The sequence below is a fragment of the Triturus cristatus genome, chromosome 6, assembly GCF_964204655.1.
Source record: "Triturus cristatus chromosome 6, aTriCri1.1, whole genome shotgun sequence".
In the NCBI taxonomy this organism is placed as follows: domain Eukaryota; kingdom Metazoa; phylum Chordata; class Amphibia; order Caudata; family Salamandridae; genus Triturus; species Triturus cristatus.
Genome location: NC_140589.1, coordinates 1,249,195,131 through 1,249,217,763, shown reverse-complemented (window position 1 = coordinate 1,249,217,763; position 22,633 = coordinate 1,249,195,131). Strand labels below are relative to the sequence as shown.

The 22,633-nt window shown below is 41.2% G+C and overlaps 1 protein-coding gene across 4 annotated transcripts in view; it reads left to right on the top strand.

Moving 5' to 3' along the window:
• Positions 1 to 702: 702 nt before the first annotated feature.
• MTLN (mitoregulin) overlaps positions 703 to 22,633 on the top strand; it is a 90,825-nt gene continuing 68,894 nt past the window's right edge. Inside the window, exon 1 of one of the 4 annotated variants that reach the window (XR_014962687.1) lies at positions 703 to 1,060. Coding sequence is in view for 2 of the 4 variants with exons in the window: in XM_085609340.1 (XP_085465466.1) it covers positions 875 to 1,045 (171 nt within the window). In the remaining 2 variants the exon portion in view is untranslated. Of the gene's footprint in view, positions 1,087 to 22,633 lie in introns of all 4 variants that reach the window. The other 3 variants (XR_014962688.1, XM_085609340.1, XM_085609339.1) reach the window with 3 other exon arrangements.

Genomic DNA, 22,633 nt, shown 5'->3' with positions numbered 1-22,633 from the left:
ATATATATATTGTATAGAATTCTCCTCCTATAGGTAATAAGGTAATCCTCCTGTGTGCAGATTCGAGGTGAAGACGTATGAGTGTTGGTGTTATGGGCCCCACCAATGAATGCATGCATGAATGAGTACGTGCGATGACGGGTCTGTGACGCAGGGAGGATATGTAAATTTGCCCTTCGCGCTGGAGCAGGACAAAGCCGATTTTTTCGTGTTTCGCATTTTTTGAGAATATCACGTTGACACAGCGTTATTTTCCCGCGTTAGACTGCGATGTTGAAAGTTGCGTTAAGCTAATTTTGCGATAATTATCACACGTTCTTGTGAATATCCCGCCAAGTGTTTGCTCAGTCCTCTATAATCTACCTTGGACAGGAGTTAACTGCAACTGTTATTAGTGTCACATATTTTGATGTGTCATGGTTGGGTCGGACATAAGTCCGACCGAACTTTAAATAGAAAATGCTGTTGTCGCTCGTCTAATTGTACTATTCGAGCTCCTGAGACCCAGATACGATGCCTGTGTCGCAGTCATACACGCGAAAAGGCAAATAAAGGACACAATAATCTAGTACTTATGTCTTTCAAGATTTGTTAAAAATAATTAAAAGGTTGGGAAGTGCCCGAATTCGTCTAAGTGACGCAATGATGACAACTCCTGAATTAGTTTTGATTTAATTACAAGGTTTCCGTTGTTACTGAAGTAAACGGCACCATTCCAAGATGGCGGTGAGCTCCGGGATGTTTTGTGCGCTGTGAGCTGTCACTTTGTATGCAAACAGCCGTTTGAGTAGAACGGTGTTCGGTGACCTTGGAGTCGAAGCTGCCGGGGCGCTCGGCGCGACAGTAGGCGGGCTCCTAGACAGAAGGAACCGCCATGGGTGATGTGTCGGAGCGCAGCCTGTATCTTGCCGTAACTCTCGCCTTTGCCTCAGGGGTGCTGGTGGGGTGGCAAGCTAACCGCCAGCGCAGGAGATTCTTGGACTGGAAACGAAAGCGACTGCATGACAAACTCATCGAGACCCAGAAGAAGCTCGACCTTTCCTAAACATTGCTCGAACAGGCGAGTCTCCCCAAAGCATAACCTTAGTGAGCATCATGTGTGTGCGGGGCAGAGGGGTGCAGTGTTTTGAAAGTGGCTCGTATTCTAATGCTTCCGGGCAGGTTTTGGTAACTCTTTGCGCCCATGATGAGTCACAGGTTGGGTCTGTGGTATATGACAAATGTTTTATAAAAAGTAAAACTCCCCGGTGGGAAATATTGTAGCCAGCGAAGCAATTGGCACTGCAGTAAAGTGAAGAGGTGCCGTATATCGTCAGACGTGCTGTAGAAATGCAGTTAAAATCCATGCTACTCAAATACACTACCGAAACTTATTATTTCCAATGCCTCCATTAACTGCCACTAGTTCAACCCATAACATTCCACCTTGTACTCCAAGGTTCCATCCCGTGTAACACTGAATGCAACGACTCAGCCTGACCATTGCTGGCCAACCCTAACTCCTTTTCTGACTTAATAGGGACGGTTCCGGTTTCCTTCTTGCTGTTCTGGAAAAATAAACATCACCTTGTAGCTATGATGCCTAATTACTTTCTCTCACCTGAGTACTTTCAAATTACCCGAACCCAGCACACACATACTACTAAGTTTACGTGCTTTTAACACTTTCTACTTTGCATGTCACTTAAACATTGAAAAATGTTTCATGTTTAAATATGTAAATGCATTGTCTAGGGAACAGACATGCAAAGTGTATTCAAGCCGGTTCTGGTGGCTTAGTGGACTAATGCGTCCACTGTAGGGGCTGTTTTTGACCTCATGGTCAGAGGTTAAAATCCTGGCGGGTCCACTCAGCTTTTCATCCTTCTATGGTCGATAAAATTAGGTCTGTTGGGTACCAATAAACATCTGTTATTCAGTGCCAAGATGCTTACTGGGAAAGTGCGCTTTACAAATACACGTTATGTTATTGTAATTGCATTTATATCGCACATACTACCCCAGAGGAATATGAATAGTACACTACTCCAGAGCCCAAGAATAATGGATAAGCCAATCAATATTTTATTGAGAATCATTCTGTGCTCTCTTCTGAACATCTTCATGTTGCCACAAGAATAGTACACAGACAGGTACACAGAATAATATACAAACCTATAACCCTGCACGGCTACAACTGAATCTTGATTGCAGACAGGCACTGGAAGTCTACTGGAAGCCTCCAGTCGAGAGGGGAATATGGCCTGGCTAAAGAGACGTACACGCAGAAGAAAATGACAATTACTAACTTATGTTGCCACTATGAATTGTATATTTTTTAGGAAATGCTGCAACCTTCTTTCTAATGTACATCATAGAACCTAGAAGGGAACATAACAGACTATATTGGGCTACTTATTCTGTACTATCACTGTGCTGCTACTCCTGTGGTTAGTCCAGAGAGTGTTGGATGAAATAGTGTAACTGCCCTTAACTAACATATGATATTGCCTGCTACTTGACTATCCTTGTCACCTTTCGGATGACCAACCGGCAGTGTTCCCAATGTCCACAGGAAGCTTCCAGAGAGACTCTTGTGTGTAGGCTGTCTATTTCGTGCGGTGGTGTTGATTCTTTAGTCCTAAACCAAGACTAAACCATTCACAATCAACCTTAATCAAAACGCACATGAAAGAGAAAATCACTGTTGGTATGTTCACATGTTTTTCTTGACCTTCTGGGGCAGAATTGAAGATCTATTAGTGCATTCCCGGTGTCCCCTTTTTCACAGTTGACCTCCACTTCTGCATGGGATGAACCAACCATCAGCAGAGTACCCAATATTCGATCAGGGCAGAATGCCTGCTGCTGTACTTGCCTATGGGTCTGATGTGGATGCTACCAACATACTGCAAAGGGCGTTGACCAGTTTGGTATACTGTGCATTAGGATTTTCCTTTAACCTCAAAATCTAGCACCTCATCTAAATCATATCTCCCTTTGACGACTAGTTCTTCTTTGCCCCTTACTTAATCTCATACTGATCCCTTTGCAGTACGCTTCCTCCTCCAGGTGCTCTATTCTGCTGTCTCTCCGCATGCCTGTTGAACCTTTTGCTAACACAAAAAACTCCCAACACCACTTTCCCTATTCCCAAAAGTACTCACTTCTGTCACCTAATTTGGCGATAATCTGCATACCGAGATGCTTGCCTGCACTTGCTTCTTCCAATTAGTTCAACACGTTGAATACATCAATATTGACTCTTTTACAAAGAAGGTAAAGTTTTCTAGCCATGCAGACGTTTGTGGATCGTTTAAAACGGCCTACGTTAAATTCCCTTTAGAAAGACACAGAGACTGCTGCATTTCAGGGGATAACAATTGCAAACCATTTCTGATTACAACATCTTCAGAAATTCATCTTGTCATACCAACTGCAAAACATAGCCAGTTACTATCTCTTTGGAAACCCTTCACAATGAAGTAACTTTCACAAAAAGTCTTTTAGACATCACTTTCTCCACACAAACCTCCTCAGAGTTCTGAGAATCAACCGTCACATTTGCCTGTTTATCTCTCAGGCAAAGCTTTAAAAGAACATACAATGTCCAAGACCAACATCTGCTATTGTTTATCTGTACAGCCTAGCCAAACCAGTGGTGCTACACATGTTATCCTGCTCCAGCGCAGAGTGCAAAATCCCTCCCTCCGTCACAGACCAAAAGATCTCACATACACACACTATCCATACATTCGCTGGTGGGGCCCATAACACAAACATTCACTCACCATCAGTCCGTGTGGGAGGCGATTGTCTTTCTAAGCGCTGGAAAATGAGAGGGAAAATACCACTTCTACCCTAATGAGCGACAAATCTACACCACCTTCTGATACTCATTAGGCCTTAAACTTCACCTTTAGTATTCCTCTCATAAATCGGGGTGGATCAGTTAGTTGTAGGTTTAGCTTAACCTCTAATTCTCTAATCTTTTTATTAACACATTTCAATGAATAAACAACCCAACTCATTTCTAAAGATAATCAATTCAAATTTTTATATTAATATCGCAAATTAAATCATTCATTTGATCAAGTTGCCATCCATATTTACCTATTCTGGCTAAATGTCGTCCTCTATGTCAAATCTGGCAGTCTCGCAAATCTATGCCCATCAAATTAGTAGGTTCAGTTCATCAGGAGTTTGGGCATTAATTCAGCCCATCAAAGATTCAGGCAATCAGCTGTCCTGCAGTGTCACCATCCTCTCCGTCAGCATAACGTCAGGAAATCGAGAAAGGCCAGAAACGAACCCGCTACCACCTCTCTATTCTACCCTAATTTATAGTAAAAATCATTGACAATTTGTATCGAAAAAGGGTCTTCAAATGTTCTGATTGGTCCATTGAAATCGTCTGACAGGATTCTCATCAAAATAAAGTCTCTGATGTCAATGTACTTGAATTATCCAGTTTTTAGTAGCACATTATTGTTCATTCAGAAAAGCTGGCTTGCGTCCCAGAACAACCTTGAAGGGTACATGTTCATCTGGGGTCATGACGAGGCCACTGTGTAGCTGTTGTCAGCGCAGGCGCACTTCACCCAAGCCTTGTTCGGCGTCGGCAGTCGGGTTAGGCACCAAGGGCAGCCATCTTTCGATAGGCCAAAATGGTCAACTTAAGCAAAGAAACACAAAATCGTAATTAATACATGGAAATGACTAATTAAATGTTATTCCCTCGCTAATACCCATATGTGTGTGTATTTATCTAGCAAAAGCAACACTCAGTGCGGTTTATACTTACTAAATAAAGCCCGAATCACAATTACATCACAAAAGCGACATATATCATGCAATATTCCAATTGTCTATCATTGATAAGCGTACAGGGTTTAGTTTACGTAATTAATTAAGCCATGCAGATGCAAATCCCACGTGTAATTCGTATATTAGTAAGGTTGGTAAATATTTTCCACATTACTCCAATCCATTAGTTCGATTATAATTAATTAAATAATCTAATTAATAAAACAACATGCAAAATGGGGTGGGTATACATTTTTAAGCATTACCCGCTCCAGCAATCCCCCCTTTGGTGATTTTATCACCACACCACCCAAAATTTTGTTCTGTCTTACGGAATCTTTAAAATGTTTTCTTGCTCTTAATCATAATTCCGTTTCACCTACGTCTTCTCGTTTAACTGATTCGTACATACTCTCCTTCCACTCCTCCAATTCTATTTCCTCAATTTCTCTTTCTTGTTTCTTATCTTTTCTTTTTGAATCTTAGCTTTTTATTCTTATTTTACCTATAAGAGTACTACGTATTTTTACTAAGAAATTCTTAGTAGCAGCTATTTTCTTTCCAATTCTCTCCCAAACACCTTCAACCTCCAGTGGTGCAAGTTCATCATGCAATTCAGTAATATTCTTAATATAAGTTTTCAGATCTTTGCTTTCCTCAGGAATGTAAGTTCAACAATGTTGAACTTTCAGCATTCCACAGACTCCACCCTCTTTTGCCAATAATATATCAAGGGCAAGTCAATTTTGCATTACCATAGCACGCATGGCAACCATTTCAGTGTTAACCAATAAAATCCTCCAGCGGTGCTTGTTGACAAGCGATCCACTACTGTTGATAATTTTCTAATTTTATTTGCATTCAGAGTTATTCCCACTGCTGGTATCAATGCCTGAAAAATATCGCCTACAATTTCTGCCCAAGATTCTTTCTTGGTCCTTGCTAAATGATTACTTAAACTATGTACACCATCTTCTCCTCTATCCATATGTAAGATTTTCGGAAAGACCAGGCCTACGTAACATGTGCCATACCAATGGTCTGGCAAACGATAATATGCCCTGTTCCCACAAATAAAATATAGTCCAGGAAAGACTGGATCTCTACCACCTTTGAATCCCCATCCACCCATGATTCGATATGTATCATGGCACTCACTATTACCTAGAAAATAGTTATCATACACAGTTTGATTCCTTCGGCTGCAAAATTTTCCTTTCTGAGGCCAATCTAAAGCTATAGTTGGACTAGCTTCTCCTTTCAAATGTTTTTCTTTCTCTATATCCCAGACTGTTTTCTCAAATGTCCCTTCTGCTGCTTTTCTTTGCATCTTCAATCTTCTTGCCTCAACCATGTCTAGGAATGTCTTTTCCTCCTTCTTCAAACTGCATGTCAGATTGTTTCTAAAAATATACTCTAATGCTAGTTCCTTAGTTTCTAAGAAGAATTCACCTAATACCTTAGCAGGTTTTACTTTGTTTAATTTATTATAAGAAGGCACTTGCGCAAAAATGTTATCTACATCTGAAAAATAATATTCTAATTTCCCTGTCTCATAAAATAAACTAGCTATTACACTACATTTTATTCCATACGTTGCTGGAAGGTGATGATATGTCACTCCCTCAGAAACGGATGCAGGTAACTGCATACATACGTAGCAGTCCCGTACGTCCATTGTCTTTACATATTCATACAATAATTTTGAAAACACATTATTAGAAAAATCTGTTATAACAAGAGCAAGGATGCTCCATAAAAGCATTAATAATCCTGTACAACAACAACAACACATTTTACACCATCTTTTCATGAATGTACATCTACCTTTACTACTTTCTATGTTAGCCATCTTTGTTAAAATGGACCGTGTCTTTTGACTTAGCCTCTTTTACTTCACAACTAGTTTTTCTAACCTAAGGTTCTAACACCTATTTGGTTCTACCAATCTCTATCTTTTGATTCAATATCTTGTTTTCTTCATCAATAGTTTTATTGATTTATTCAGTTTGGCATCTCATCATTCTTCACTCTCCTCTCGTCATCCAAATACGGATTTTCCTGAACTTCCGTTTCTTCTTCTCCAATGTCGGACAAGAGAACTCTCAGGATTTCCGATTCTATTTCATCCTCAACCACTTTCAGTACAGCCTCCTCTGGATTTCCTTGATTGTCTGCCTCTTCTCCATTTTCAGGCAGAGCCACGTACATCCATTCTGGTGACTTATACTTCTGGTTAGGTTTCCTTGTCCTTCTACTCTCTTTGTCTTCAGTTAAGTCGTCTTCTTTTGATTTTTCTTGACTTGTCACTTCATTCACCTGTTCAGCTCTAGGTGAATTCACTCGTGTCAGTCGGTATCTCAGTTTCCATATTTTATTGGGCCAAACATCATCTCTTGCAACTCTTTTTACTTTACTCCCTTTGTCATTCTTTTCATTCCTCCAAGCTCTCTTTCTTAGAACTCGACCCTCAGGTATTTCATTTTCACACTCTTCAGACTCTGTCTCAACTTGCTTTGTCTTTTCAGCGACTTCTTCTTCCACCACTTGTTTTGTTTTCCCTACTTCTGTCCCTCCTCGGATCTCAGACACGCAATCTTCCTGCTGGCTACTTGTCCCTTCACCTAACTGGATGTTGCAGTTCCCTACACCTCCTCGGGGGTCTTCCGCAGAAATCTGTCCCTCTCTCTCTGCACCTGTCCCTCTTTCACTTAAATTTGTTACTGCAGGTGGAATTTCTCTCAGTCTCTCATCTGGTACTTCCTTTTCACGATTTTTTTTTGTGTCTTCAGTACTCTTTCCTCTTTTCTTTCTGTGTTCTTTCTTAGAACCCTGTGCTTCTTGCTCGTTTCCAGAATCGCTGGATTCAGAAATCTGCAATCTTCTTCTCAGAGAGCTACTTCTGGGGACTAAAGCTGAACTTTGTTGTTTCCCCCCTTTCAGAATTTCCTCGTGTCTTTGGCCCTTCGTCATCCGACTCAGTACTTGATTCTGATTCATCAAAGTCTTCTTTTCCTGTGCTGTCCACCGGATTCGGAATTCTCAATGTATGACTTTCATGGATCCAGTTCTTCAGTCCAGCACACTTCACAGCTGTGGTCGTGGTCAAAATGACTTGTCGTGGTTTTCCCCACCTTGGAACCAAACAATTTCTTCTGTGGACCTTTATCCTTACCCAATCACCTGGGCTCAGATCATGAGCTGGCTTCTTTTCAAGTGTGGTGGCACCTGGTCCAACCTGATGAAACACAGAATGAACTGCGTCAGCCAGGACTTTACAGTATTCCAACACCATGTCATCAGTTATTGTCATCAGCTTGTTGACTGGTATAAGCACATGTCTCATAGCACGTCCCATGATTATTTCATGAGGACTCAATCCTGTAGTTCTGTCTGGAATTGACCTTATTGTCATGAGTACTAGAGGCAAGACATCAGGCCATTTCATACCTGTGGCCAAACACATTTTCCCTATTCTATTTTTGATAGTACCATTCATCTGTTCAACCACACTAGAAGCCTCTGGTCGGTAGACACAATGTAGTTTTTGTTGTACATTCAATGCTTCACAAATGAATCCTACAATCTCATTATGGAAATGTCCTCCTCGGTCTGACTCAATTGTCACTGGGAACCCGAACCTGGGGATGAACTCTCTCAGCAGTAGCTTAGCTACGTTCAACCCATCATTTCTTCTTGTTGGGAATGCTTCCACCCATCTAGAGAATAGGCAGACCACAACCAAAACATACCTCAGTCTGTTACAGGAAGGCATCTCAATGAAATCTACTTGCATTCTGGTGAAAGGCCCTCCTTCTCGACCTATTGTTCCCAGACTCACTACTGTCTTCCTTCCAGGGTTGTACTGCTGACATATTAAGCATCTCTGACAAAGACTTTCTGCTACAAGTCTGAATTTTGCATTGTACCAGGTCTGCTTAAATGACCTGATCATGGCATGTCTCCCAATATGTCCCTGGCCATGATACATCCGTGCCATGGTAGACATCATGCTATCAGGCATAACTGGTCTTCCATCTCGATAGACCCACACATGATCCTTTTCCCTTGGGGCACATCCTGCTTTTACCCACTGTCTCATATCCTCATCTCCTGCCTCATCCTGCAACTGTTTTACCTCTTCCCAAGTTCCCACAATGTTAGTGAACATCAATGAGCAAGAAGACATTTCTCTTTTCTTAGCCCGATTGACCGAATTCTGATTTCGTGCACAATACTGCGCCATGTCGTTAGCATACCTATTCCCGGTGGCAATATAATCACCACCTTGACTATGAGCAGCACATTTTACAACAGCCAATTGTTTAGGCAGCTGTATCACCTCAAGCAACTTTCCAACCACTTCTGCATTCTTAATGGGAGTTCCACTCGAGGTCAGGAAACCTCTTTGTAGCCATAGTTGGCCGAAGTCGTGGACGACTCCAAAGCCATACTGGCTGTCAGTTATCACAGTCACTCTCACACTCTTTCCAATCTTGCATGCTCTAGTCAAAGCCACAAGTTCTGCTACCTGGGCTGATTTCACCCCTTTCAAATATGATGCTTCTATTACTGCTGTGACTGTGCATACTGCATACGCTGCACTCAGCACTCCTTCATCTGTTCTCAAACATGACCCATCAACGAACATCACAAAATCACTTTCTGGCAAAGGTACATCTTTTATGTCTGGTCGAGTACATCCAGACAATCATGATCAACTTCATCTCTCACTTCCACAATCTCAGCATCAGGCAACAAAGTTGCAGGATTCACATTCACACATCTTGCAAGACTCACATCAGTGGCACCCAATATTACCTTTTCATACTTAGTCAGCCGACTATGTGTCATATACCGAGTACGACTCCTTGTCAACAGAATTGCTACATTGTGGGATACAAACACTTTCAATGTTTATCCCATCACAATTCCTTCACTCTGCTCCAAACTTCGACTTGTTGCAGCCACCGCTTTCAAACATCCAGGTAAACCTACAGCTACTGGATCTAGCATTGATGAAAAATATGCAATTGGTCTTCTCATTTTTCCATGCTTCTGAGTCAACACAGAAAGTGCACATCCATTTCTCTCACTGCAATACAACTCAAATTCTTTCTCATAGTCAGGCATACCTAATGCAGGTGCGTCACACAAACCATCTCTCAATTCTCTAAATGCTGCCAATGCTTCTTTGTTTAATTCAAGGGGATCTTTCACATCACTTCTCGTTAATCGCACCAAAGGCTTTGCGATCAAAGAAAATTTGCCTATCCACTGACGACAGTGCCCAACCATTCCCAAAAACATTCTCACTTCTCTTTGAGTCATGGGAGCTCTCATTCCTTTTATTATTCTAATTCTGTCTATGGTTATTTTCCTTAGTCCTTTCTCAATGTTGTGTCCCAGATACTGTACTTCCTTTTTGCAAAACTGTAATTTTGCTGGTGACACTTTAAGTCCTCCATGTGCCAAATGATTCAGCAAGGCTATTGTATCTACCTCACAAGCTTCACGTGTTTTTGACACCACTAAAAGGTCATCAATATATTGGACCAATACAGAGCTTTCGGGCATTTCTAGACTCTACAAAGACTTCTTTATTAGCTGATTGAATATTGAGGGGCTTTCTGTATACACTTGTGGGATTCGGCACCATGCCAAAATACGCTCACCAAAACGAAATGCAAAAATTTGCTGACTGTCGTGGTGCAATGGGATGGAAAAGAAAGCATGACACAGATCAATCACTGTGTACCATTCTGCATCATGGGGAATCTGATATAAAATCGCTGATGGATTTGGTACAATGGGACAACATGATACCACAATTTTATTCACCTTTCTCAGATCTTGCACTATCCTAAATTTCCCATTAGGCTTTTTCAGTCCCATTATCGGTGAATTACATGGACTACTCATTATTTCTCTCAAAATTCCTTGCCTGATCATTTTCTCTATCACAGGAGTTACACCTTCAACTATTTCAGGTGTCAATCTGTACTGTGGAACATTAGGATATGTTACGCCTTCTTTTACTGTTATTTTGATTGGATCTACACTTCTCATTAGTCCTACATCTTCTCCAGTGAAATCCCAAACTTCTGCCTTTACAGACTGTCTCAATTCTTTAGGTAATTCATCAGGGTTGAATACAGCATATGTTTCAGTAACTTCATTTTCTCTGTTAGCTATGGTCATTTTATACAATACATCATCATCTGGTGTTTCAAAAGCTATTCCATCCGGAGTACAAAATATAGTGCAATTCATTTTGCACAACAGGTCCCTACCTAATAAATTCACAGGACTGGAGTCACACACCACAAAGCGGTGCATTTCTGAAAATTTCCCTATGCTAACTATCACTGGTTCTGTAAGATATGTTTTAATCTGTCTGTTGGACACACCAACTACTTGGATCGTTTCATCCGAGAGAGGAAGATTTTTAACATCAGTTGATCGAGTAGCACCAGTATCCACTAGGAAAGTAATATTTTCATCATTAACCATCCCATCTAAAAGGTCCTGTCTGGTCTACTTCTAGAGTTGCGCCAAGTACGCACTCTTCTTCCTCCCTTCGGCACCGTCAATAGTTCTCTTCTGCGTCACTCTCATCGCGTTGCAGCCAATACTGCGAGACAGCGCTAGCGCGTGGCAGCTTATTTACCTGTTCTTCATTGTAGAATCCCGATTCACTACTATACTTCTGTGTGTTTCTGCTCTGAGGAAAAGGCGGTTTTGGCACCTGATTCTGTGGGGGAACAACTTGCTGCTGTTGCTGCAGTTGACCACTCACCTCATGCTGCACCTGTTGGTTCAATGATGGATTTTCATTGTTAGTACTCGGGGGAAACTTAAACTCAGATTTCCAATGCGCTATCCTGCCGCAATTATGACATGGAAATTTCTTTTTAGCTTCTTCAATGTTCCCTTTGTACTTCCCATTATTACATTTTGGCTTTGTCCCTGCTTGTTCCACCAATTGTGCTTCCTGTCTCTGAGCTACCTTTACCTGTGCCCACATTGCCTTCTCCTTTAATTTCTGCTGTTTTGCTTCAATTTCATCACTGAAGTATTTAACATGTCTCAATACTTCATCTATTTTCTTGTTTTGCCAATCTACCGTATGCTCTTTAATCATCTCACCAATTTCTGGTCGTAAACCATATACAAATCTGTATACAAAATGGCTCAAATCCTTTTCACTCAGATTCTCATCTCCGCTAAACTGCTTAAAAGCTTGTATTAGCCTCTCGTAATATGCATGTACTGACTCTTTACTTTCCTTGTGTGTTCGATCAATTTTTACCCAGTCTGTCTCTTTAGGGGGCACTTTATTTTTCAGAAATATCATAACCTGCTCATACTTCTTCATTACCTCGGGGTCTGGTGCTCCTGTTTTAGGATCCCTAGGATATTCCTTGGTTGGCCAATTTATCATTAGCTTGCACTCTGACCATAGATCTGCTGGTACAATTATGTCAAATAGACTATTCAAATCAATCCATAGTACTTTAGACAATTTCACAAATCTGTCTACCTGCCTGTACCACTCGACAGGCTTTTCGCGTAGTCGAGGGAAATCATTTGTAAAAGACAAAATATCCTGTCTCGTCCATGGGACATGTACATATCTTCCTCCTGGAATCTCTCTCATAGGGCACTCTGTCACTACCTTCTCCTTTTCTCTTACAGGAAATGCTGAAAATGTCTTATCTGCGGCATCATCGTGTTTTCTATACCACCTGCTTCTCCATTTATCCACGTCTCCCCATTTTCTCAGCAAAATGATTATATCCTTAATTTGACCTATTCGTCCTGTGGTGTTCATATTCTCAATGTCCTTTTCAGTGAATTCTACTCGATATGGTTTCTGTAAGGCTTTTACCTTTTCAATATCAATACCCATTTAATTTGCTACTTCTTCTAACCTTTCATGCAAATGTTTCGCTCTCCAGGTCACACTCTTGCACAAAAATAATAATTCTTCATCCTGATAGGTTTTCAATTTTTCTGTTGGGATAGTCCCTACTATTAATTCTTCCAATACCATTCGTAACTTGGCCACATCAATTAATTGGGATTCTTTGGCTTTCCTTTGCAAGCTTCTCAACCATTCACTTAACTCGTCTGTTGATGGTCCTACTGGTTTTTCTATACTTCCGTGTCCAAAATCTTTTTGTGTTTCTGACACTGTCTCTATCATTGTCATACGTCTCTCTGCACAATTCTGATCTACAAATGGATTATTTGTAAAATTCGGTTCCATTACACTCATAGTCTGCCTCCATGGATTCTCATTCTGACTCACTCTTGGTTGTTCTACTGGTTTATTACTTCTATAAGGGACTGTCAAACAATGCTCACTGTCCTTCTGTTTGTCAAAAATAGGCATTACTGGAGCTATCGTTACTGGAACAGTTACCGCTTCTAGATTCTTAGTCAATTCTCTTATTTTCTCAGTTAATTCCAGGGTTGTTTTCGCTAATTCTGCAGAATTTTCTCCATCTGTTCTTCCTTCCGATCTCTTTTCTACCTCCCTAGTAGCACTGTTTTTAATCAAACTTGGGGATTCTGGTTCCGATTTTATAATTTGCATCGATTCTCTCATTGGGGCACTTGGAGTTAATATTTCTGGTTCTGGTCGATGCTGTGGTGTATTTTTATAGAACATATCATCAAGGACATCATCCTCAGACTCATTCGCTCCATACCCTCTCGACTCCACATTATGCCTCTTTTCTACACACTTTCGTCCTTCATTCTCTCCTACAGTTCTTACAGGGAACACACCGTCAGTCATACTCGCATCTCGCCATCTTTTCATTCGATCACTATGCGTTTCATGTTCGTATGGTCTTCCAAAACAGTACCTATATCCTCTACCACTTCTTTGTCTCTCTCGTTCATGCATTTCGTCTTCCCATTCCGTCAAAGCCTCAAACTGCGTCGGTCTAGGTCTTGGTTCCAAATTCATCATCTTTTCTCTCAAATTTCTCTAAACAGCCAAATTAAATGAACCATGCTCTGGAAAAGCTAATACTCCGTTGTCCTTGGTGTATCTCACCCAGTTATCCAACCAAATACAAGTATGATACCCATATTTTGCAATCATAAAGGATGCGGGGGTTTTCGGTGGAGGAAGTAACTGTCCTTCTCTAGTCTTAACTGGTTTGTCCTTCTTGAACCACTTCTTGATTCTCCCTAACCAGATTTTCTTTTCTTTCTCTGGTGGGTCGTAATACATTTTCTTGCCTTTCTGGTATCGCTAGTCTCTTTTAACCGTACCGCTAGTCTATCCAATCACAGCACGACTCACACTAACGCACCAATTCAGAGCGTCCACGTCACTGTCACAATCTTCAAATCCCAGCGCGACTCACACTAATACACCAATAAGGAGCGTCTACGTCACCCTGTTTTCCTCCAATCCTAGCGTGGCGTACACTGACGCACCAATCTGGGGCGTTTCACAGTTCTGACCGACAGTCCAATCCCAGCGCGGTCGTTCTGACGTCAGCAGCCGCTGCGGCAGCTCCAGCTCCAGCTCCTGCTTCTGTCTACCCCTCCTTTACAAATCCGCTCAGTAAGTTTTTGTTTCAATTTCTGTTAGTAACAACATAGAAACATCTCCATTGTCCGCTTCGCTAACCAAAGAACGGCAAAAAGACCTTTCTCACGAGAATTCCGTCTTTCCCGAGAGCAGCGCTTACCTCTGCCCTACTACGGAATCATTACTTCCGTTGATAAAGTAGCACATCCCTCTACTTCACCCTTCTAACAAGCATTAGCTAACTGTTTCTCTAGCATTTAAGACACATAGTTGGAGACCTAATGCTCCTGAGAAATAAACCCAGAGTTTCGCAATCAACCCGAATGCCTTTACATCCACACTCGTTCACACAAGAAAATGTAGTACATTCGCACAGAATCCTGTCTTTCCCGAGAACAGCGAATAGTCTGTCCTGCTACAGAATTATGTCATACGTTAACAAAGCAGCGCTTACCTCTCCTTTGTCCTTCTAACAAGCTCAGAGAGTACCTATTACCTTTCCAGTGATAAGCGTTATCGGAATGCCAATTGGATCCCTGGTACCTAAGACCAGAATTTCACAGGTAACCTTCGCTATCATACACACTTCTCTCGCACTGTAAATGTCTCTAAAGGCAACACACGACGATGCTACCGAATAGAACCCAGACAATGCGCCGTGCAACTTCAATTGTCACACGTTACCCCTGTGTACCTACAGGGCAACAACAATTCCGTCTTTCCCGAGAGCAGCGCTTACCTCTTCCCTTCTACAGAACTGTTACAAACTTCCGACTTCCTACATCCCAGAAGCCGTGCAAACAACGTATAACTCAACGTAACTCAACATAGAGTGTTAGTACATAAATCAATACCAATCAATAACCAAAATCAATAAGCAATGTACAAGCAATAATCACTAAACCAAAACAATAACAACCATCATCTTGCTACCAGAAAAACTGCTCCAGCGCAGAGTGCAAAATCCCTCCCTCCATCACGGACCAAAAGATCTCACATACACACACTATCCATACATTCGCTGGTGGGGCCCATAACACCAACATTCACTCACCTTCAGTCCGTGTGGGAGGCGATTGTCTTTCTAAGTGCTGGAAAATGAGAGGGAAAATACCACTTCTACCCTAATGAGCGACAAATCTACACCACCTTCTGATACTCATTAGGCCTCAAACTTCACCTTTAGTATTCCTCTCATAAATCAGGGTGGATGAGTTAGTTGTAGGTTTAGCTTAACCTCTAATTCTCTAATTAATCTTTTTATTAACACATTTCAATGAATAAACAACCCAACTCATTTCTGAAGATAATCAATTCAAATTTTTATATTAATATCGCAAATTAAATCATTCATTTGAGCAAATTGCCATCCATATTTACCTATTCTGGCTAAATGTCGTCCTCTATGTCAAATCTGGCAGTCTCGCAAATCTATGCCTATTAATTTAGTAGGTTCAGTTCATCAGGAGTTTGGGCATTAATTCAGTCCATCAAAGATTCAGGCAATCAGCTGTCCTGCAGTGTCACTGTCCTCTCCGTCAGCATAACGTCAGGAAATCGAGAAAGGCCAGAAACGAACCCGCTACCACCTCTCTATTCTACCATAATTTATAGTAAAAATCATTGACAATTTGTATCGAAAAAGGGTCTTCAAATGTTCTGATTGGTCCATTGAAATCGTCTGACAGGATTCTCATCAAAATAAAGTCTCTGATGTCATTGTACTTGAATTATCCAGTTTTTAGGAGCACATTATTGTTCATTTAGAAAAGCTGGCTTGCGTCCCAGAGCAACCTTGAAGGGTACATGTTCATCTGGGGTCATGACGAGGCCACTGTGTAGCTGTTGTCAGCGCAGGCGCGCTTCACCCAAGCCTTGTTCGGCGTCGGCAGTCGGGTTAGGCACCAAGGGCAGCCATCTTTCGATAGGCCAAAATGGTCAACTTAAGCAAAGAAACACAAAATCGTAATTAATACATGGAAATGACTAATTAAATGTTATTCCCTCGCTAATACCCATATGTGGGTGAATTTATCTAGCAAAAGCAACACTCAGTGCGGTTTATACTTACTAAATAAAGCACAAATCACAATTACATTACAAAAGCGACATATATCATGCAATGTTCCAATTAGTCTATCATTACGATTCGTAAAGGGTTTAGATTACGTAATTAAGCCATGCAGATGCAAATCCCACGTGTAATTCGTATATTAGTAAGGTTGGTAAATATTTTCCACATCACTCCAATCCATTAGTTCGATTATAATTAATTAATTAATCTAATTAATAAAACAACATGCAAAATGGGGTGGGTATACATTTTTAAGCATTACCCGCTCCAGCAATCCAACCTCTTGTCATTGATGATCTTTATGTGGTCGATTTCCCTAATGACTACAGTGTGCACTGCATTATCAGTCAATTTTCCTTCCGTCTTCTGGTGGTTTCTCCAGGGCAACTTCCACAAATATCGCTAAGTCTGTCTCTGCAAATGTGTACTCCATTGGGACACGGGGACTCGTTGTGTAATGAGCAGTAATTGTTGATTTGGAAAATAATAAAAATGTTTCAACAAAAAAAAAGTCTGTCTCTGCAAATGTCCTTATGTTCTCACCCATTTTCTTGATAATCACTTTTTTGTCCATGATAGATCATTTTATCTTACCTAATTTTCATCTGTTCTTATGTAAACCCACTATACTCTTTTAGTGATTCATATCTTCTGGGCGTCAATAATGGCTCTGATGGTAGCCACTGCATCCTTATCCTTGCTTCTCTCAATCATGCCCATACAGACTTTCTTCAAAAGACAGCTGTGACAAGCATTTAGCAGTCACATTGACCATCTCCTTTTAAGCCCAAGTCTGAAAAGGGCTGTAAGTCTAGTAGTTCTGTTCTTCTCACAAAGATAAGGCCTGCCGTTTCCTTCCACCACCTTAATGTTTTTGTGGTTCTAAACAAGAACTACAGAGCAGGAGCATGAAATGGAAACAAATTAATAATATTTTCAGAAGAAAACCCAAATGAGGTACTAGACTTCTAAAGACCAGGCTTAGCTAGTGTGTTTAAGACTCACATCTGGAATCTAGAAAAAATAAAATTACGAAGAGTATGGCAGCAATCTGGAACTCAAAGTGAGCAGCACAGTAGGGACTTTTGAAGAGTTATGACGATGAATTTCAGAATTGGGGCCCTTAAATAGCACCTGCAGACTCATTACTTCAAAGGGAAATAATTTAGGATGGAGATAAAAAGAATAGGTGCCATCCTGGATGACAAAACTCATACAGAAAGAATATTGCTTTTGTGAGAAAGTTATTTCAAGGATCGCAAGGAAAACTCTATCTCCGAGGAATGAGGCAGGAAAGGTAAACTAGCTTCAGTGTTTTTCTGTTTAAAATTTTGGCTTTAGGGAAAAGTACAATATTCGCTACAAGCTCCACCGTAAACACTGCTCTAAGTCGAACTGGGTAACCAAGATGTTCTGATCCCCAGCCTGAGCATGATGTGCACATAGAGTTGAGGCTAGTGGCTTCTGTAGTGGTGTGGGACCCAAGACGCCTGGTGCTTCGCCCCCAAGACAGGCGAGTAAGAATCTTGGGCTTCTAGTTGGAAACAGAAGGTGACTGAAGTGGCGTGAAGGAAATGTGACATTCTTGGCACACAGACTACATTCTACGTATATCGCAGCATGTTTTAACATAGCCATACTGTCCAAGCCTTGGCACTTCAGTTACCCACAGGTAACACATAAACCAGTGGCTAGTGGTCTGCTTGAACTTTAAGATGTTTTTCCAAGAGTGTGTGCCTAACATACTGCACTACTCACACCACATATTTGCTTACATCACACATTTGTGATGACTTATTTGTAATCACTTTGCGTTGCTCTTTGTCCTTCGCAACACCTATTCCAAGCAGTATACATTGCCATCAATAGATGGCACACAGTAGCGGCTCATATCAAACAGCTTCCGGGTTGGTCCAGTGACAGGTTGTTCCTTTTTATAATCAAATAATTTGTGTTGTTCCGTGCCAAACGTAAACCCAAGTTGGCATTTTACTCTCAGAAGCTACAACAAATAATTGCTTCTAGTTCATGGGACCAGGTGTCTGGACTAGATACAAAAGAATACTGTGTTGGACTATTACTGCTAATCCAAACTATGGTTCTCCCTGAGTTTAGTTAAACTGGGTACAGTAGGGCAAATGGGAAAGAACTAGGGCTCAGGTGACTTAGACACATGTTACCGGGCGGAGATACAGTCTGCCTAAGAGACTTGAAGTCTGGCCACTTAAAATGCTCTTCAAATAAACAAAAACTACATTCAAATATTCTGTAAAATATTGCAATAGGAATCAAAGTAAATTAAGACGGTTAAAAAGAAACACAGAAGTGTCTCTTCACAGTATACTTATTGCAGGCTGAAGAGGTACTTTGCACCAGACATCCGAAGGGTCAATCGAGGCAGAACCAAAGGCAGTGCTGAAAACAGTAGTGAATTAGCAATAACTAGTAACCAGAATTTTACCTAACTAATAGCACCCTAAATGATAATGTCTCTTCCTCCTGTAAACTCCAAAATAATCAGGTAGAAAACAAAAAAGGAGCAGGGAGCGGAAGCGGGTGATGGAGAACTCCAAATCAGTTAAATCAATCGGCATTTGTATAGTCCAGCACTGTCCTCACAAGGGGTATCTCGGTCCTGTGGGTGCAACATCTGAGTCGAAGGGCCAGGTCTTGAGTTTCTTCCTGAAGTGCGCCATGGAGGGTGCTGTTCGAAGAAGGAGGGGTAGGCTGTTCCAGGTCTTGGCGGCGATGGAGAAGGAGCTGCCGCCACTACGGCTGTGGCAGATGCGGGTGTGGGCCCACGGGCAAGTGAGGAGGAGCACAGGTGTCTTGTGGTTAGATGGATGTTCAGTTAATGGTTGATGTAGGCCAGTCCTTGATTGTGCAGAGCTTTGTAGGCATGCTCGTGGATCTTGAACTGGCATCTCTTGTGGATGGGGAGTCAGTGGAGGTTTCTGAGGTGGCGGTGGTGTGGGTCCGTTTAAGGAGGTCCAGGATGAGTCTGGCTACAGCATTCTGCATGTTCTGGAGTCTTTTGAGGAGATGGGTGGAGATGCCGGCGTAGAGAGCGTTGCTGTACTTGAGGCGGCTGGTGATTCTGATCCAGCGGTCCACCAACAACAGATACTCCAATAACATATACTCACCTTGGCCCATAAACTCACAGTGGGAAAGACCGCTGGGGGGGGGGTCAAGTTTTGTAACTTTCACAGTGTTCAAGATTAGTTATTTAAAATTCCTAACTAACCTTTCACTGATCAAAAAGTTCTTTCCTCTGGTCAATGGACCATTAATTGAACTAGTTGATGGTGAAAAATTAACATAAAACTAACTATACTTTAATTCAATGTATATAACCACAGACTCCGGAAAGTTTTAAATCTTTATCTAAATTAATGCATTTGAACCATTCCAAAATACAGCACAGTCACCTTCATTCATAGGAGAGCAAAATTCAATTAATAAACACCAAGCATATATTTCGTACTCGAAAAATAATCAATGTTCAGAAAGGGAGAGGACTGAGAGAAAAGAACATCTGCAAATAACAAGGAAAATATAATTACCAAGGATGGTGTGAAAGACCATACCCCCTGGCCAAAGGGCTTGTAAGGGTCCCCGCAGGATAGGTCAGGAGACAAAGACTTGAGGACAGGACTCGGGACAGCATAGTTGACCTCTCTAGAATACCAACGATTGCGTCGCACCCCTCTCTGACACACTCTTCCTCCTCGAGATTCTTCAGCGATCTTCTGATCTAACCCAATTAATTAGGATAGAAAGTTCTGCTTCAAGTTCTGCATTCAGCTCTTCATCAACATCTCATAGCATCTCTCATAGAATCTCTCCCAGCATTCAGCAAGTCTCCCTCTCAGCAGCCTCTGTTCTGAATGACTTACTATCTTAATTATACCTTTCGTTCTGCATGTTCCACCCATTAATGTTTCAATATCGTAAAAGTATGAGATATCATTGGTCCTGCAAGGGGGAAACTCCATCACACCAAGCTTACATGTCATTAATATCAGTCTGACTATTGTTCGCAAACACATCCCCTTAATTTTTATTCATATGTTCAGTTCCCATACATCTTTTATTTCACTTTGCAACAAATTAATAACATTCTGAATAGGAGTCCTCTTCGTTGAACTCTTCACCATCCATTCTCATGCTGTAATATTCAATCTTGGCTCTCTTTCAAATGCCCAGTCATGGCATTCACGGCTTCACTCAGTAGGCATGCGCAGACTTTGCATCACTCAGCTTAATCCAGTTATACGTCAGAGGCCCAAATACGCACTAGTGATAGTCAGAAAGACCAATATTAATTTCACAAATAAAGTGGTCGCACTGTATACCACCCACCTCTACTCTGTTCCCCTTTAATTATTAATACTTTTCCCGAATTAGCATTAGTAAAATAGCTTGTTTTCGTTTCAAGCAAGCAGATGCCATGCACGCGAGTCTTCAAGACTCCATCTAAGGGCCATATGTAGGTAGCATCACATTTACCGACTCATAAATACCGAATTTTACCGATTCGGTATTTATGAATCGGTAAATGTGATGTAGGTAATAATTCGGTAAAATTTACCGAATCGGAAAAATTCGGTAAATTTGAATCGGTATTTACCGATTCGGTAATGAGGCATACCTTCCCATTGATTCCTATGGGCCTGGAGGCCCATAGGAATGAATGGGAAGCCAGTTACCATTACCGATTCGGTAAATACCGAATCGGTAATGGGGGAGGCATTATCATGGGTGGCAGGGTGTCACATTGACACCCTGTTGCACCCCTGATTCGTCCATGTGTGCACATGTGGCGCACATACATGCCCTAAGGGCATGTATGTCTGCCACATGGCACTTTTACATCTGCAAAATATCACGTTTTGCAAGGTATTCGGTATTTATCTCCAACCTATATTTGGTGGTAAATACCGAATTCTAATTCCTACTCATCACTCATTAGAGTGTTTCCTACATATCATTTCAGGATTCGGTATTTACCGAATCGGTAATTTTACCGAATCGGTAATTTTACTGATTCGGTAAATTACCGAATCCTGAAATATGCCTCCTACATCTCAAATAGCTAAATACCGGTCGGTAACGGGATATTTACCGAATTTCGGCCGTTTCCGACCGGTATTTAGCTACCTACATGAGGCCCTTAGTGTCTTCTGCTCATGCGCCAGAAATTCCCTTCAAGCATTAATACGTCATACCACGTAGATGCAGTTGACGCATGCGCTCAAAAGTTCCCCGTTGAAAGCAGTATTAGTCCTGCTTCATTGTTATCCGTATTAGTACACACATATAAAAGCTTCACTAACCCGCGTGTTCATGTGGTGCGTATTAGTTATTCACAAAACATGATTAGTAACTTCGTTAGTAAGTTAAACGAGTGGATCGCATCCGAGCAAGTTTCTTTTCCACAAAACCTTGCTCCATCAATTCCACTACAAAGTCTTACAACAATCTAATGTTGCAGGGACTCACGCTGCCTCTCTGGTACTCCTTAAAGTGCTTAGAAAGTCCTTCATCAATGTGAACTTGTAGCCGGTGCTTCAACATAGCGCCAGTCTGCCATCAGCACCATTTGATGACATGTTGCACAGAGGATTTTCTTTAGTGATAAGTTTACTCTGAGATTTTCTGTGGTTTCAACTGGTGAATATTAAGGTTTAGTACCTTCCTCGAATATACTATGGCCCGTTTATTCTACACCAGCCTTAAACAACTTGGATTTCTCCTCATTCAAAATAGGATCATTTTTCTGAAGCATCACAGTTTGCTTCTGGTGCAGAGTCTGCTTATGCGCTTAAATCCTCAGTGCCACACCTCCAAGGCCTCCTTCATTGATGTGATAGTTGTCTTTTGTGATATTATCTTTAACATCGTTAGTGAAGACACAAGCCATTCTATGTGGAGTATGTCGATCACCATAACTGGGTAACTTCAGTGGTAATTGTGTTCTTTTTACAGTAAGCATAATATTCAATCAAAGTAAAGGTTTTTATTTTTTAGGGACTGACTATTTTTTTATTTGAAAAAGTTATTTGTTATGAGTAAATAGTACATTGAGTAAATAACCATAAATTTCCTTTAACAAATTGTCTTCACTGATATATAAGATATATAGATATATGAGATATATTGATATATATTATCTACTGGCGGTCGCCAGTAGATAGTTATAGTTAGGACCGTGT